Here is a 17,382-nt window from a genome sequence, read left to right on the forward strand (position 1 = left end):
AGACCTTTTCTTTGATCCCACAGTATTCGTATTCACTGAGCAATCAATGAGGTAATAAACTGTACAGAACTTGGATGTACAGATACTTTTTATTTTCCCTCAAAAACAACAACTCTGAAATGAGCGATAAGTATCATATTTGAAAGAAAATACAAAAAAATCCTGGGAGCTCTTCCTGACCCATAATTTGATTCAGCCCATAAAATGAAAGCAGGGATTCCCAAGTTGGAAATTGTTTTGTAACAGGTTCCAATTTCCCTCTTTTTACTCCTTGCTTTATTTTTTTAAAAAAGGGATTCTCTTATTTTTAGTAGAATACAGTGCAACTGAATCAAGACTCAAAGCAAATGGTATCTAGAAACTTCAGGAATTAAGTGTGAATGATTCATTCTCTAGTGTGAAAGCTTTTGAAATAGAAATGTTAAAATAGATTCCCTCAGTAAAGGTCCCAAAGTTGGGAGTCAGTACCCAATGAAACGCAAAATTAATAAAGGCCCCAGGCAATGACAATGAATTTACTACCAAGAAAAAACCTCCTGGGTTAAGGCAGATTTTTGTGAAAGTGGAATGTTAAAATGGTTCATCTCCTTGATCTAAAACTGGGAGCAAATCTTAATGAAAAGATGCTTGGCATTCTTTTTTTTTCTTTTTTTTTCCAAACCAAGAATATTTCATTAGATACATAACTGATCATTTGTGATTGAACATTTAGTTAGTTTTTCTCCATGCCTGAGAGAGGGGAGGACATCGTATGGGTGAGGTCAATCTACTCCAGAGATTGGAATTTATGACCTAATGCCCCCACTTCCAGTCCGATTGTCTCCTCCCTGCTCCCTACCGCTCTCCCCTGCTCACAGGGGTGGCTTATACTGGGGAGACTGAAGTTCAGCAAGACAGTCCTCTGAGATTAACCCAAGGAGGATAGTGGGGGCGGAACATGTGAGCTAGCGAAGGAATGGAGGGTTTTGATGATGTAGGTGGTTTGGGAAATCCACCCCCTGAACACCTCCACAATACATTTCATTCTCCCTCATTCCCAGGTCAGTGTCTTCACAACAATGGAGACTCCTACAGGAAAACAACCGAGACTTATTTTTCATGTCTGTCCATCATACCATTCCCAACAAGTCTCCCTGTTGAATTAAATTATGAATTATGCTTTCCAATTCAGGGATAATTCATGATATAGTGCCCTATAGTATTTTTCATCAAGAATAGATGTATTGGGGGTCAGGAGTATAGCTCAGGGGTAGACTGCACTGCATGCTTGGCATGCACAAAGTCCTGAGGTCAATCCCCAGTGCCTCCGTTAAGAGGGGAAAAAAGAAAAAAGAAAAAATGTATCGAACAGATTCATATGAACTACGAAAGGGACCCTTCCCAGGCCATGTCACACGATGTACAGCAGCTACTCTAGATTTTGAACATGTACTGCAGGGAGGAAAAGTTGCAGGTACTGCTTATCAAACCAAGCAAATCCTTTCCTCCTTTTCGTCAATGGCTCTCTCCTCAGGGGACTATACCTGGCTGCCTTAAAATACGTTTTACTATTTATAGGAGCCAAGCAACTGCCTTGTCTTTATCCTTCTGTTCCTCACTCTTGTTTTTCTCCCATTCTTGTCTGGGTTCAGTTAGATGTTTCCCCAGAGGCGCAGTTCTTTTAGAACGCTGAGTGACTCTTTTCTAAAACTCATTATCATCCTAGTTTTTACGTAACCTTTGGGATCGAGTTTAATTGTTTAATAACATGATATTTCCCCAAATTTGATGGCACTCTTGTAAAGGCAAGAGTAGGTAGGCATGGAAGTAACTCTGAGCTAGGCACATACATGTATTTTTCTCCCCGGACACAGGCCTTTGTATTCATGTCAATGTGCTGTATGTGCTTGTGTTTGAGAACTGACCAGACATAGAAAATTAGTGCTAATATAAAATAAAGGTCATAGGAATGAGCTGGGAAAATGAGAAAAATAAAATGTATAGAATGGCATAAAGTAAATAAGGAAAATGGGTACTGGATAATAGAAGTAAACAAACTTGCAGAGATTTTTTTCTGCTCGTAGAAGGTTACAAAAACCCATCACCCCATACCTTGACAAAACTACTGATAATACTTAACAATTTCTTTCAAGGAATTTTAAATTCATATACCCATACATACAAATTATATTTAACATCCGTATCCATTTCCCTAATTAATACAAGGTTGCTTTCAACGTTTTCTGTAAATGAACTTGTAGAACATCTTTGCACAAGAATTCTTTGTTCAAATTTTGGATTGTTTCCTTAGAATTGATCCTAAAAACTGTAATTACTGGGTCAGGAGGCAAACACATATGTAGAACTTTACTTTCTGGAAGGGCTGTTCCAAACTCTACCACCACCAGATACTGAAAAACATGCTTTTTAATATGAATTTCTTTGATTATATGAACATTATTCATATGTTAATTAGTCATTTTAATTTCTTCTTTGGTGATTTTTATATTCATGCCTCCCTCTTTTTAATGGAGGTAGTGGGGATAGAACCCAGGACCTTGTGCGTGTAAGCATGCGATCTACCATTGAGCTATAACCCCCTTCATGCCCTTTTTATAAGGAAGTCTTAAGATTTAATTACTATTTGTGTGACCTCTTTAAATACCATGAATATTAACAGGTTGTAGTTTTGCTGCAAGTATTTTCCCCAATCTCTTGCTTTGTTTTCTAATTTTATGAATGTTTGATCTTAATGTTTTAAAATTCCATGTCCCAAAATACATGTATAGTTTCATTCAGAATTTCTACCATCCTTTTTAAGTTAAAAAAGTCTTCTTTTTTCTAGAAATCAAAAAGATAGTAGTCTATTTTCTTCTATTGCTTTATAGTTTGAGTTTTTGCATGCTTGAGCATAGCGGGTAGGAACACAGGCAACTTTTATTTGATTACTGGCTCCAGAACTTAGAAGCTGAGTAGCCTTGATTAACTTCTTTCAACCTCAGCTTCTTCGTCTGTAAAAAGGGAACAATTATGCACCAATTATCACAGGTGTTGCTGTAAAGATAAAATATGTCTGGAAAGTATGTTTAATGGGGTCTGGTACATACTAATGCACAATAAATGGTAACAATTATAAACATTATTATTTTTGATATATAGTACAAGATAAGAGTTTAACATGTTTTTCCCTCCAGATGGTAAATAGCACTATTTATTGATGAATCTTTCCCTTCCTCATTACAATGAAAGTGATTTCAGCCTATACTCTGTTCCTGTACACTCTAACACCTGTTTCTGTCTTTCCCATTGACATGGCAGTGTATTTATGCGTGTGGACCACACTGTTTTAAAAGTGTAGCTTTATAACATTTAAGAATATCATAGGAAGACCATGCATATAGGTAACAGAATTCTTTTTAAAATTGGCATGATTATTTTCTTTTTTGGTTTTTTTTTTTTTGGGAGGGGTAATTAGGTTTACTTATTTATTTTTAAATTAATTAATTATTATTATTATTATTATTTTTTTTTTTTTGGTGGAGGTAGTGGGGATTGAACCCAGGACCTTGTGCATGGTAAGCCTGCACTCTACCACTGAGCTACACCCTACCCCTGTCATGATTATTTTCTTATTTCTTCTCCTCACATGGGTTTTAAAGGTATATTATAATTAAAAATTTTAATTGGATATTGTAATGAGAATACATAGTTACATCTCTAAATATACAATTTGATAAATGCAGGAAAACATTTTTACATGTGTTAGTAATGTAACAGATGTAATTTAATGGCTTTGATTTTTAGATAATACAATACTTTGGCTACAAGAAGAAAAGACGCTATTGGGGTGCTAGGGTGAGAAAAGCAGTGTGAAGTTGTTAATGAATAAAATCCAGATTATAAAAGATTTCCTTTTTTTTTTTTTTAGGGCATGGCCACAAGTAACATAGTTTATTATCTGTCAAGTGGAAGTGATTCATGGCCACCTACGGTATGTAAATGTTTTTATGCAACAGCCCTGAACATCTGATTTGATGCAAAAGAAACCTATGTAGACGTCAGGTTTTCCTGGGAATCACTGAGAATCCTTACTAATAGGTGATGAAATTATTTCTTTGTGTTTACCACTGCAGTGGTGGCATTTCTGTCAACAGCAACACTGCAGTTTAAACTGCTAATGGAATTATTTTTGTTTTAATTTCAGCAATAAATATATCTTTAATAACACTACTAACCATTTTGCTGTTTCACAATCATTAGAATCACACATTTACAACAAGGATGCCATTATAATTTTCTACTACCCGTGGGATGAGTGTTTTTATGTTTTAACTATAACAGTTTTGGTCCTGAAAATTAATTGTAAGTGATAAATAACAGAATGTCTGTAAAGACTTAAATTTTCTTTAAGAAAATGGGTCTTTATATCTATAATTATGGGACTCAAGTGCTCTAATAAAGTGATTGTCAGAGTGTGAAAGGAAAAGTGAACACCTCTTCTAAACTGTAGGTAAACCATTAAATAGGACATTAAACAGTATTTGCAAAGGATTATATTCAATATAAAAGAGCACTGCAAAATGCGTTAGAGTTCCTAGCTTCATTTTTTATCATTCCTGCTACAAAAATTAGGAGGTATACAAAGAACCATCTAGAAGCTCGTGGAATTCAGAAGGACTTATTTAGAGAAGTCTTGACATCCACGTGTGAGGAGAATTCTGGAAAGACTTAGAGACACTTGATGGGTTTTTCAGAGCTGGATCAAGGGGTGCTTGTGTTGTCCACTTTTTAAAAATTAGGAAGCATTTCACATATTCAAAAAAGCATAGAGAACATTACAATACTGAGCTCTCACCACTCAGTTTAAGTAGTCAGCGTTATAAATATGATTGAATAGTTTTCTTCTTTTTTTTTTAAATGAGAAATCTACCATTGAAAATACAGGATATGGATGTCCTAGAATTTCCTTTTCCAAAGTTCATTCCATCTAACATGTTCAGTTTTCCTTTGTTGCCACAGAGATGCCAGATGGATATAGTTGGCGAAATGCTCTAGGCACAAATTGCCTGAACCAAAGATGGCTAGTAACCAGCAACTGCATAAAGCAATTCTAAACAGTAGAGCAAGATTGTTCACATTTTAATTCCTTGGAACTAATGAGCAACTGTCCTCGGCACCAATTCTTAAGGCTCCTTGACTTCATTCTGAGAAAAATGCTTTTCTAAACCCAACAAAAGAATGGAGGGCAAGAACCAGGTTACCTGTCAACGCTGAGAGCACAGAGGTTGAGGACGGTGATCCCCACTGAGGACTTCTGCAAAAAGGGGAACAACTTGCAGAGAAATACGCCAAAGTCATTGTGATCAAAAGGCCAGCGGCCAGCCAGCAGCTGAAAAAGGAGACAGCGAGGTAAGAAACGGCAAGCACAGGATACACCGACGTTTACAGGCTTCTGAACATCTACGTTTTATCATTCATCATCCTTCTCAGTGTGGTAGCAGTAGAGTATTATCATCATTAATTTTTTTTTCATATTTTAGATTCTCAGCAATTTTTTAATCCTGAAAAATGTGGAGAATTGAGATAGGAGGGAAGAGGGCAGGGCACAATCATTAAAAGAATGACGCAGCAATCAGCACCAAGATGCAGAAGATGCAACTCTCAGTAGACCTTAAGCTTCAATATACGCTCATTAAAATATAATAGCATGTTAAATGGTACTTCCCCAGGTGCCATGCCAGTCACAACAGTTTCAAGGCTGACCATAAAAGGTCAAAAAGTAGGCGATGGCCCAATTCCTGGGAATCCCAGCCCCTTCCCCAAAGTAGTTGGAATAATCCTCCCACTTGTTAGCCTATGAAGTTACAAAGCCCATAGAAACTAACAACCCCACACCTCTCTCTGTCTCTCTCTCTCTTTCTCTTCCTTCCTCTTTCCCTCTCCCTCCCTCCCCCATGCCCCATGGGCTCTCTGGCAAAGAGCAGCAACAGTTGGGGGTTTGGATGACAGCTTAACCAAGAAGCAGGCAGTCATTTCTGATCCATTCTTAGGAAACCAAGAGTAACGTGAGCCATTTTCAACTCGTGCCATTGGGAGATTCTATTAACGCCTGACAAAGAGCCAAAGCTCTGAATAAGGTGTTAGGGAGAACGCCAGGGAAACGTGGTTTAGGAGGTACTGACTTCGCCAGCTGGGTGTCACCTAAAGCCACTTGGAACTTACTTTTCCTCCATGCTTAACGGGCTGCCACTGCTTCTGCAGGTGTGATACCAGTGGCCTGTCTTGATTTGGGCTCAGAATTCCCTTCTCATAGAGGAAAATGTGGTTACTGTGATCTGTTTGTAGCATTTGCAGGAACATCTGTTCTTCCATGTTGACAATTTAAATTTGTTTTTCCAAGGAGAGGGTGAGTACCCTCCAGTGGCTGTGGTAAGTAGCAAGAACATAAATCTTCTGTGAGTTGCTGATTATTTATCTAATTAGGTATTGCACTAGAATCATGGACTTAAATAATAACTCAGTTACCTAAAAGACAGAAGGAAGTCCCTGCTGAATATATGATGCCTTTTCAAGAGTACAGTGGTATTGATTTCCTTTCTCATTTTTGCTCAGTGACTTAGAATTTAAACTTACTCTACTTAATAGGAAATAATACTGTACTAACTTGACAAATTTCTCTTGTCTTCTTTTTTTTGGAAAGTGCCTATTGCCATAGTAACTCTAAGTTGAACTTCCAATTTCATTCTGCCATGTCTAAAGGTTACATGAGGTTTATTTTCATAGTCGACGTGCTCATTAACATGAGTCCATGGAAAAAGGATGAGAAAATCAGTACCCCAGAAATAGAAAATCAGAATCTATGCATTTTGAGAATTTAGTAACACAGGATTCTCTAGAATTGTATTTTTATGGCTAAGACCCTTTATGACTTAATTTCAGATGTTCTCTCTTTTTGGCTTTCAAACATATTTCCTTTTCTTTTGAGTAATTCTTCTAAAAGACCTTTTTCTTCAATCCAATTCTGTCTTTTTCCTCTCACTCTAACCAGTCATGGTTGGTGTCTTCTCAGAATTTCCACATAAACTTTTGTCCAAGGACAACCAGTGGGCTCTTCACAAAAACGCTGCCCTAAACTCTGATAGTTTTCACGAAACTAAAAAATAGTTATACTACTGCTGATTGCTAGTTATTAATGTTTGATGCAAGTAAAGACATAAAACATTATTTCTGGGATGAATCACCCTCTATAGAGAATAGAAAACTTGAAAAATAACTTTTTATAGAATGAGAGTTTAGTATTTTGTTCCAGAACTGTAATTCTCCACTAAAGACTAGAAAGATGTAATTAAAATGTGTTGGGATTGTTACAGGATGTTCTTTGGAACAGTTGAACAACCAGTTATGGTTCATTCCCGGAGACAGAGGATCCTGAAATCCACATGGATGGATTTCCCAATTCACTCATCCAACAGTGAGAGAAAAGAAAAGGGTGTTTCTGGCTTAACAAGGGAGACTCTGAAATCCTGTGAAGGTCTAAGTAACAAGTACTAAGAAAAATGATCTAGAAAACCCACAACTAAATATGCATTGTTTCAGGTCTTTGCAATCTCAATTGAAATTTTTTTTCCTTTTTCATGTTTGCTTAAACTTTTAATTAGGAGTAGGTGTAATGCAAGGACTCTGGGGAAGTTATTATGAAATTGGTGATAACAGAATTGTCTTTCTTTGACACAAATAGGTGTTTGGTTATTTTTATTGTTCTTTTTCTTCTTCTTTGCCAGCATTGATTCTTCTTGGGAATTATAAACAAAGGAGAATGAAAGAAATCATTGGGGGCAATTTTTAGGTACAATCACGGTGTAGACCTCCCTGACCTATGTCCACTTCATTCTGAAGGGATGTGTGGACAGTAACTGTTCTCATGCTGCCAGCAGGAAATTAGGTCCCTGCCTTCAGGCCACTTCGCCTCTTTCTGATTAAAGCCGGCTTTCTCAAAGAGGCCCTGCTTAACTACCCAATCTTAAGCAGGACTTGCTTGTTAACCTCTTTCATGGAAACAATGTTGGAGTAATCAGATTCAAAGACTCTTTTCAGCTCACTCTGTCTTAACAAGAAAACATATACAATAGGAAGGCATCAAAGAGGCATAGAGTAGAGCTCATTTGTTTTTCTCTTATTTGGAAGAGGTATTTTGGAGCTAATGAAAGATTACTGGAAATGCATCCTTTCTGTTATTTATTAGTGTTTAAAATGGGAAATGCAATACATAAAATAATAAAGATTAGGCTGTATAAAAACTTATATAATGAAAAGCAAGTCTGCCTTCCATTCAAAGCCCCTTAATTCCCTGCCCCAGGGCAACCACTGTTAATTGTAAATTGTGTTTTCTTTTAGAAAACCTCTTGTGTACATAAAAGCAGATCCTTTCTTTTTTTTTGAACAACTGAGAACATATGGAAATAATACCTTTTAACCGTCTTTTATGATCTTTTTTCCTAGAGCAGGTTTCTGGGAAGCAGATTTCTTTTCTATTGCCTAAGAAAAGGTTTTGATTTTTAAAAGCATGTGGAGGAAACAATTTAGAGTGGAATAGGAAAAGATAAAGAACTGTTTAGCATAAACAGACCATGGCAAAAGAACTTAGTTGATTTCACTAATGTTAACAAGCTATTATCAATTCAGTGAAAGAAAAACCAAACTAGTCTGATAAACTAACAAGTCAGATTAGCTTAAGGGTAATCTGGCACCTTGGAGCAGTAACAGCTTATTATTGCCATGAAAGGGTCTGTGCTATTATGTAACCCTCATATTTATAACTTCCAAGGGCATTACAGAGTACCTAGTACATAGTTAAGTGTTGAATGAATTAATGAGTTCAGCTCATTAATATTGGGAAATATTTTCACACTTTGAAATTAGACTAAGACAAAATTTTCCCCAGAAAACACATTCATCTTATAATTTACTTTCTATTTTGAAGTCATTTAACAATATCCGAAAGTAGTGTTTCCACTCTTTTATGTTGAAACAAACAATGCAGCTGCCAACTAGTTATTGGAGGAGGTGGGAGACTACAGTTCTATCAAGAATCTGCGAGAAAAGGGGCTGCCAAACTCTGCCTGGAGACTCCTCACTTGGCGCAGTGATGAGACTGTCCAGCTTGCTAAGAGCTACAGAGCAGGCACCTGGAGGTGACGCCCCTCCTGTGGTTCAGTCAAGTTCTCAAGTGGATGCTAGAGGGACACACAGAGCAACCGAGGCAGCACAGGGCAACCTGCTGAGCATGGAGTTTGCTCTAGGACACTTGCCATGATTCTAGCCTAGGGGACTTTTCTTCAGTTGAAACATAAAGTTCCTGATCTCCACCTGAAAACTCAAGCATACTAAATGGCACAAATTAAGGTTGGAATTCTGTATTTGTGTGGCTGATTTGGATTCTGTCAAAATCAGCATCATGAAACAGACAGGCCGTATATATTTTTTTAATCAAAATAGATTTACATACGGACTTGTCTCACACGATACACTGACAAGCATCCTGTTTTTAGAATGACTCGATCCCAAAGCAGGATGTCTGGCCACCACTATATTTAGTACAAAGCAGTGTCTACTTGGTTGGGACCTTTTAGATATGTGTGATGTACCTATTGGTGTCAGTTTTCCAGGACACACCTGACAACCAGAAAGTAAGCAAAAACGTAAGGTGTCAAATGGTTGATGTGAAATTTACACCCTAAAGCTCGCATGCTTTACTCATGGGCAAACTGCCTGAGCCTTCCCTACAGGTTGAGTTGTTTCCACTTTATACCCACTTTTATTGTTCTTTTTCAGTTGTTCTGTTTTTTGTCCCTTGTACATCCAAAGCTGATCGTTAGTAGGAACCCTCCAGTGTAACAGTTCTCAGTCTTGGCTGTACATTAGAATGACTGAGGGAGCGTTTGAAAATCCCAGTGTCCAGGCCATGCCCTGAGACAACAGCTCTTCATCGGGGGTGATTCTGTCCGCCGGGGACATTTGGCAACATCTGGAGACATTTTTGGTTATTACGACTTGTTGGGAGGCTCTAGTGGGTAAGAAGAGGCCAGGGATGTTGCTAAACATCTTGCAATGCACAGGCCAGGCCCTCTGATGAACAATTATCCAGCCCCAAATATCAATAGTGCTGAGACTGAAAACCCCATCCTGGGCCAATTAAATCAGAATCTCTGGACTTGGGACACAAGCCCAGTAGTTTTTAAAGCTCCCAGGTGATACCAATGTACAGCCAAGGTTGCGAATCACTCTTTCAGCAGTATTGGAACCATCTGGAGGGCTTCTTAAACCACATCACTGGACCCCACCCCCAGAGTTTCTGATTCAGTAGGTCAGAGCTGGGGCCTGAGAACCTACATTTCTAATGAGTCCCAGGTGATGCTGATGGCCAACCAACCACACTTCAAGAACCACTGCTCTAGAGATACCATGATCAGCCAAAAAAAGAGATAGATAGATAGCTAACAGCCAGATGGTTCAGCAGGAGCAGAAAATAGTTTTAATACAGACATAAGAAATACACATCAGAATGGTTTGGGGCCATGCAGCTTGCATCCCTTTCACCCCAATATCCCCTAAAGGCATCCATGCAGAAAGGTGCAGTCCGAGAGCAGGCGACGACCTAACTGGGATGCTTGACCCTCATGTTGTAGCCTCATGTCCTAGGCCTTACCAGCTTGGTGCTATGAACTAAGGAGGTTCTTTCCCTAAACCCAAGTTAGACTGTCAATTCATAAAGGTTCAAGTACAAGATTTACCTGTCACTAACTGTGACTGTGGGTAAGCCGCTTACCCACTGTAGGTCTCATTCCTGTATTTGCTACGTGGGGTGGTCCTCAGACCTGCCACAGTGGTACAGTGACCGTCTGGGGATGCTCACGTGGGACAGTGCTTACGAAAGAATTCATACACTAAACACACACTGCATAAATTTATGCATTTTGAGTGCTGTAATTTGTAATCATAAACTGAACTGTACCAATTCTTCATGACAATGATAAAAAGGATAGTATGAATTTACCCCTTTTTATGCCTTCCAGATGTGGATGCCATAACTTGGGCATTATCTTTGTTACTGTCATGGAGTCTTAATAATGGGATAAATAAAACCAGTGGTGCGTTTTTCTTCGTGCTAAGTTTCCTTCCAGCCCATCCGGTGGGGCTGAAGGCTTCTCCACTTCCCCTTCATCTCACCCCACCCATCCGAGGAAGGCATGGGCGATTTATGAGTACAGTCTGTAACAGCTGAAAACCTCAAAGTAAATAAAATGTTCTCTTCCCCTCAGTGAGGATTATTGAAGGGTCACTTGAAATTGGACATGATGGACCAGGTACCAGTCTTCAAAAAGTCAGGTTCTGAAGTTTTCTTTCTTTCTGGGGGAGGGGCTGGGATGTAGAAGTTGGTACACAGTCGAATCTGTAGTACAGATGCTCTACATCTTCTGACAGTAGACTGAGATGGGAATAAAACCTATAATGGCCAGCACAGTCTTTCCATGGGAACATGTTTTCTGGCTGCTTGCAAATCTCTATTTGGTTACAAAAAACCCAATAAATCACTTTGTGCGACTGAAATGAGTTTCGCTCTTTCCTTAGCTTTAATGGCTTCAGAAGTGAGGCAGAGCTTTCGTAGAAGTCAAATCAAATAAATAAAAGAAAACCCACAGCTTCGACCCTATCCATCCACTTCTTCCTCTGACCGGCTCCTCACGACCCCCGACCAGCACAAGGACTTGGAGAGCATGGCAGACGCGGGGCAGAGCAGGAAATCCACAGATGTTCTCGACTCCGGCGCCGGCTGCCCTCAGCGACCCCGGGGGACGGAGAAGCACTCCTTTTACTGAAAGCAAGTGGCTTGGCGGAGTCAAGGGTGTGGGCCCCGAAGCTCGACTTCCTGGGTTGGACCAAATCCCAGCTCTGCTGTGTTCCAGAATGTTCCAGAGCGCGTGACCTTGGCACGTTGGTTAACCTCGTGGCTTCTCAGTTTCCTCCTCTAGAAAATGGAAACGGTGATGGCAGCAACTTCGGAGGGTCACTGTGGACAACAGAAGAGTCCATCCCTAGAAAGCGCTTCACAGAATTAAGTATCCGGACATGTGAGCTCTTTGCATGGCGGGTGGTTATCAGTCTCTGCTTTTTGTTTGTTTGTTTTCCGGTGAGATTGTGAAGGAGGGTCACCCAGGTCACCATGTGCAGGGTGGTGGCAGACCCCACAGGCACAAAGGACCCCATTCTCGCGGAAGTGAGTACCCAGAAGAACAGATGTGATGGTTTCTAAAGAAGCTGTAGGCAGCATTCCGTGGGAACGGAACAGAAGGCGGCGGCGAGGCACAGCGCGGAAGAGCGCGCCCTGGAACCGGCTGCCCGGTGCCCTGCGTGACTCGCGCGCGTGCACTGTGCCTGAGCGACAACTGCAGAGGGACGACAACCCACGCCACACGGCTGATGCGAGTCTGAAATGAATTATTCCAGGCAAAGCACTCAGAACCGGGCCTGACCCTTCGCGGGTCCTCAGTGTTAGTTTCTGTTAAGAGACAGGTTTTGAGAAACAGCTCCAGGTCCTCTGCGATTAGATTGGAAACCTTGAGATAGTTGCTGCCACCTGCTACCCATATATTTCACTACTGAATGGTCAGTGTTTCTGTTTTTGCTGAGGTTGTAACTTTTTAGAAACTGAAATACATAGATGTTAATAACAACCAGGTGAAGGAGAGATCACCAGGAAAAAAAAAAAAAAAGAAGGAAAGAAAGAAAAGAAAAGAAAAAACGTTTAAAAACCAAGTTCCAAATCCAGGATATGGGCTTATTATCTCCAATAGGGTCAGTCACCTGAAGGCTGGGAATGGAAAGAAACGTCTCTCTCTGATAACTTTGCTAAGGATGCCAATCTAGAATCATGGGACTTTAGGCTTCTACTTTTTTTGTATGCCTAAAACCAAAGGATCATTTGATGGAGAAGAATAAAACTTATTTACAAAAGAACAGTTGGAAGCACTGAATATCAAAACTGCACAGAATAGTGCCAGGTGGATGTGTCGATCCTTTAAGATTGAGTTCATAAATGGAGAGAAGATTTACGTTGGAAAGAATGAACCCTGGCTTTTCCTGAATGGAGAAAAGACAGCTAATTAAAGAAGGCACGTTCTCTCACCTGGACACACTGTTAAGACACAAGACCCACTGAAAAACGTTATTGTTTATTTCAATCAGCAGTCTCTATGGTAGTACATGCTAGGACTTACTTAAAAGAAACATGCAGGTGAAAACAAAGCAGAACAAAACAAAATAAACTGGCAGAGATTTCCACATACAGATTTAGGTAGTAGCCCCAAAAAACTTACCAGGAAGGGGATGAAAGCAGGAAAAAGTAAAAGCCAATGGCATATTTGAAAGCATGCAACTTATTTACTGATTTAATGTTTAAAATTAAGAACTGGGGTTAGGAAGGGAGGGTATAGCTCAGTGGTAGACGGCATATTTAACATAGGGTTCAATCCCTGGTACCTCCATTGAAAAAAAAAAAAGAACTGGGGTTAGTTCTTCATTGTAAAGTGTGTCATGTGGTCACAATTATCCTGTGTGTAGACGGAAATGATGACCCAACTGGATAAGGTATGCCGCATGAAGAAAATAATACCATATGTGTCTTCTGGGTAAAAAAAGAATAGAATTGTTGCTGAAGCTCATGTGTTACAGTAAACAATAAGGGTGAGATGATTTTGAATAATTTAATAACAGAAATTCATTAGGAAATAAATCTTCACAATTTCCGATAGCTGAGGCATAAAGTAAATGAGGAGGACGTGCTGAAGATGTCTGAGTCACCAGCCAGATGGTGATACTTCATGTAAGAATGAAGTGCATTTTAACAACTGACCCACTAAAGTTTCAGAAGAGGGAAGGGTGGACCATACTGAAGGTGAAGTAAGAAATTCTGGCTTCCAGCTCTAGCCCTGTTGAGAATCTCTGGGCCTGGGTTCTGCCTTCTCTGCCAAGCTGTCTAGTTCTGGTTCAATATTTCTTATCTCTAACTTCTCTGCCAGCTGTTAAATTGCATGATTTGTTTTCATATCAGAGCTCCAGTCTGTAACTGGTTCTCTGAAACTATTATCAACTTCATTATTCCTTACTTTGCCTACCCTCAAACCCTCCCTTCTTTTTATTTTATTTTTCAAAATGCTGATTCTTTTTTAAAAATTGTTCAGTTTATTATTTATTTACTTATTGGAGGGGGGAGGTAATTAGGTTTATCTCTTTATCTTTAGAGGAGGTACTGGGGATTGAACCTAGGGCCTTGTGCATGCTAAACATGTGCTCTACCACCTGAGCTATATCCTCCCCTCACTTCATTTTATATGATTAATTTTGTTTTCCCAATTTCTGTTTTACTCTTCCCCACAATGAGTATTTTAGTCCTTTTTGCCTTCCTTTTTCTACCCAAAAGGATTAAGGATGTCAGAACGTGTTGAGTCCCATAGATGAAATCTTGAAACTATTTATTCACCTTGACTGTATGAACAGTATTTTCTTCCTCTCCAGGGAGAAGCTAAAATATACAGAAAATTTAGCCAGTGAACTATAAGCACCGTACTGTAAATCCTGACTGTAAGTAAAATGAAGGAAAAAATAGTAGGTAAGTGGCTTCTTTAACCTTCCAGTCAAAGGTCTGTTGTAAATTACAGTGTAAAATCAATGATTTTTTTTAAAATTTGAAAATTAGTTTTCTATTACTTTGTCTTATTTACAGTTTTTTGGAAATGAAATAAAACTAAATTGTACTAGTCAAGAATAATAGATTTTAATCTAGTTTTACTTCTAGTCTTGATATTCAACACATGCTGTATCTCCACTGTAAGCATTTTGTTTATTTTAGTGCTACCTAGAACAGAAAACACAAATCTGAGGTCCAGTGTAATTGGCCTACAGCATTGCTGGGCTTCCTTTCCTAGACACCTGAATATTGAGAGAGACTTGTACCATTTCCTTGAGATTAGGGCCAATGTTCTATTTCCTTCACATTTCTCTCAAAAGACTTCATACAATGTTCCACATGCAACAATTGCCTAAGGAATATCGGCTTCCATGAAAATTAGCCACTTAAGCAGATGTTATTAAGACAAGTTAGGTAAACGACAATTATCTTAGATCTAAAAAATGATAGCATTTCAGACTTGGACTGGTGCCTAGAGATCATCTAGATCAGTGGTTCTCTAAGTGTTGTCTGAGGACCCTTGGGGATCCCCGAGACCTTCATGGGGTCTGCAGGATCAAGATAATACTGAAATTACTGCCTTTTCTGCTGGTGGACACTTGCATGGTTGGTGCAAAAGCAACAGTGGGTAAAACTGCTGGTGCCTTAGCATGAATCAAGACAGTGGCACCAAATTGTTCTGGGGCATTGTATTCTTCGCCATCAAACACTGGCAGTAAAAAATAAGTTGATGCTACAAGAATAATGGTGAGGATTTCATCAAGGTCACAGGATATAAGAGCAATATAGAGACATCAGTTGCATTTCTATATACTAGAAATGAAAAATACAAAAATGAAATTAAGAGGCAATGCCTTTCAAAAGAGCATCAAAAAAGAATAAAATACTTAGGAATAAATTTAACTAAAGAAGTGTAAGACATGTATACTGAAAGCTACAAAATACTGGAGAAATCAAAGATATAAATAAGTGTTTATGGATTGGAAGAATCAATATTGTTAAGATGGCAATTTTCTCTAAATTCATCCAAAGTGTCAAATATAATCCCTATCTAAATTCAAGGAAATGAGCAAGTTGATCTTAAAATTTATATAGAAATGTAAAGGACCTAGAAAAGCTGAAACTTTTTTGAAAAACAAAAACAAAATAGGACTTACAGTACCTGTTTAAAACCTTACTATAACACACAGACACAGAGAACAAACTTATGGTTACCAGGGGTTAGAGAAGGTGGGAAGAGATAAGTTGGGAATTCAAAAATTGCACCTCTTGGGGAGTGTTGGAAATGTTAGCTATATTGATTGTGGTGGTGGTTTCATGGGTATATACATCTATAAAAATTCATCAAATTGTACATCTGAAATATGTGTAGTTTACTGTATAGGAACCTTACCACAGTAAAGGTGTTTCAAAAACAACACATAATAAAAGCTATGTATGACAAACCTACAGCCAGCATAGTACTCAATGGTGAAAAACTCAAAAGCTTCCCACTAAAATCTGGGACAAGACAAGGCTGCCCACTATCACCACTCCCATTCAACACAGTCTTGGAAGTCCTAGCCACAGTATCAGGCAGGAGAGAGAAATAAAAGGGATCCAAATTGGAAAAGAAGAGGTAAAAGTGTCACTATATGCCGACAACATGTTTATATATATAGAAAACCCGAAAAGGTCCACACAAAAACTACTAGAGCTGATCAAAGAATTCAGCAAGGTAGCAGGTTACAAGATTAATGTTCAAAAATCAGTTGCATTTCTTTACACTAATGATGAATCAACAGAAAAAGAAAGTAAAGAAAGAGTTCCCTTTAAAATAGCAGCCAAAGTAATAAAATACCTAGGAATAAATCTAACCAAGGAGGTGAAAGAATTATACACAGAAAACTGTAAACCACTGATGAAGGAAATTAAAGAAGACTTTAAAAAACGGAAAGATATCCCGTGCTCCTGGATTGGAAGAATCAATATTGTTAAAATGGTCACACTGCCCATGGCAATCTACAGATTTAATGCAGTCCCTAACAAATTACCGAACTAGACATATTTCACAGAACTAGAACAAATCATAATAAAATTTATATGGAACCACAAAAGACCTAGAATTATCAAAGCATTACTGAAGAGAAAGAAAGAGGCTGGAGGAATAACTCTCCCAGACTTCAGACAATACTATAGAGATATAGTAATCAAGACAGCATGGTATTGGTACAAAAACAGACATATAGACCAATGGAACAGAATAGAGAGGCCAGAAATGAACCCACAAACTTTTGGTCAACTCATCTTTGACAAAGGAGGCAAGAATATACAATGGAATAAAGACAGTCTCTTCAGCAAATGGTGTTGGGAAAACTGGACAGCAGCATGTAAAGCAATGAAGCTAGAACACTCCCTAACACCATACACAAAAATAAACTCAAAATGGATCAAAGACTTAAACATAAGGCAAGATACAATAAACCACCTAGAAGAAAATATAGGCAAAACATTATCTGACATACATCTCAAAAATGTTCTCCTAGGGCAGTCTACCCAAGCAATAGAAATAAAAGCAAGAATAAACAAATGGGACCTAATGAAACTTACAAGCTTCTGCACAGCAAAGGAAACCATAAGTAAAACAAAATGACAACCTACGGAATGGGAGAAAATTTTTG

General features: G+C 38.7%; 2 protein-coding genes across 2 annotated transcripts in view; one reads left to right on the top strand and one right to left on the bottom strand.

Annotated features, from left to right (window-relative positions):
* The window catches only part of EDNRA (endothelin receptor type A), a 62,767-nt gene that overhangs the window by 19,604 nt on the left and 25,781 nt on the right, over window positions 1-17,382 (bottom strand). The window contains exon 3 of the mRNA XM_031465155.2: window positions 5,241-5,368. Within this exon, the coding sequence (XP_031321015.1) occupies window positions 5,241-5,368 (128 nt within the window). The remainder of the gene's footprint in view (window positions 1-5,240; window positions 5,369-17,382) is intronic.
* The window catches only part of TTC29 (tetratricopeptide repeat domain 29), a 646,928-nt gene continuing 634,848 nt past the window's right edge, over window positions 5,303-17,382 (top strand). The window contains exons 1-2 of the mRNA XM_031465188.2: window positions 5,303-5,388; window positions 14,551-14,644. The gene's annotated coding sequence lies outside the window, so the exon portion shown is untranslated. The remainder of the gene's footprint in view (window positions 5,389-14,550; window positions 14,645-17,382) is intronic.

Source organism: Camelus dromedarius, chromosome 1 (genome assembly GCF_036321535.1).
Source record: "Camelus dromedarius isolate mCamDro1 chromosome 1, mCamDro1.pat, whole genome shotgun sequence".
NCBI lineage: Eukaryota > Metazoa > Chordata > Mammalia > Artiodactyla > Camelidae > Camelus > Camelus dromedarius.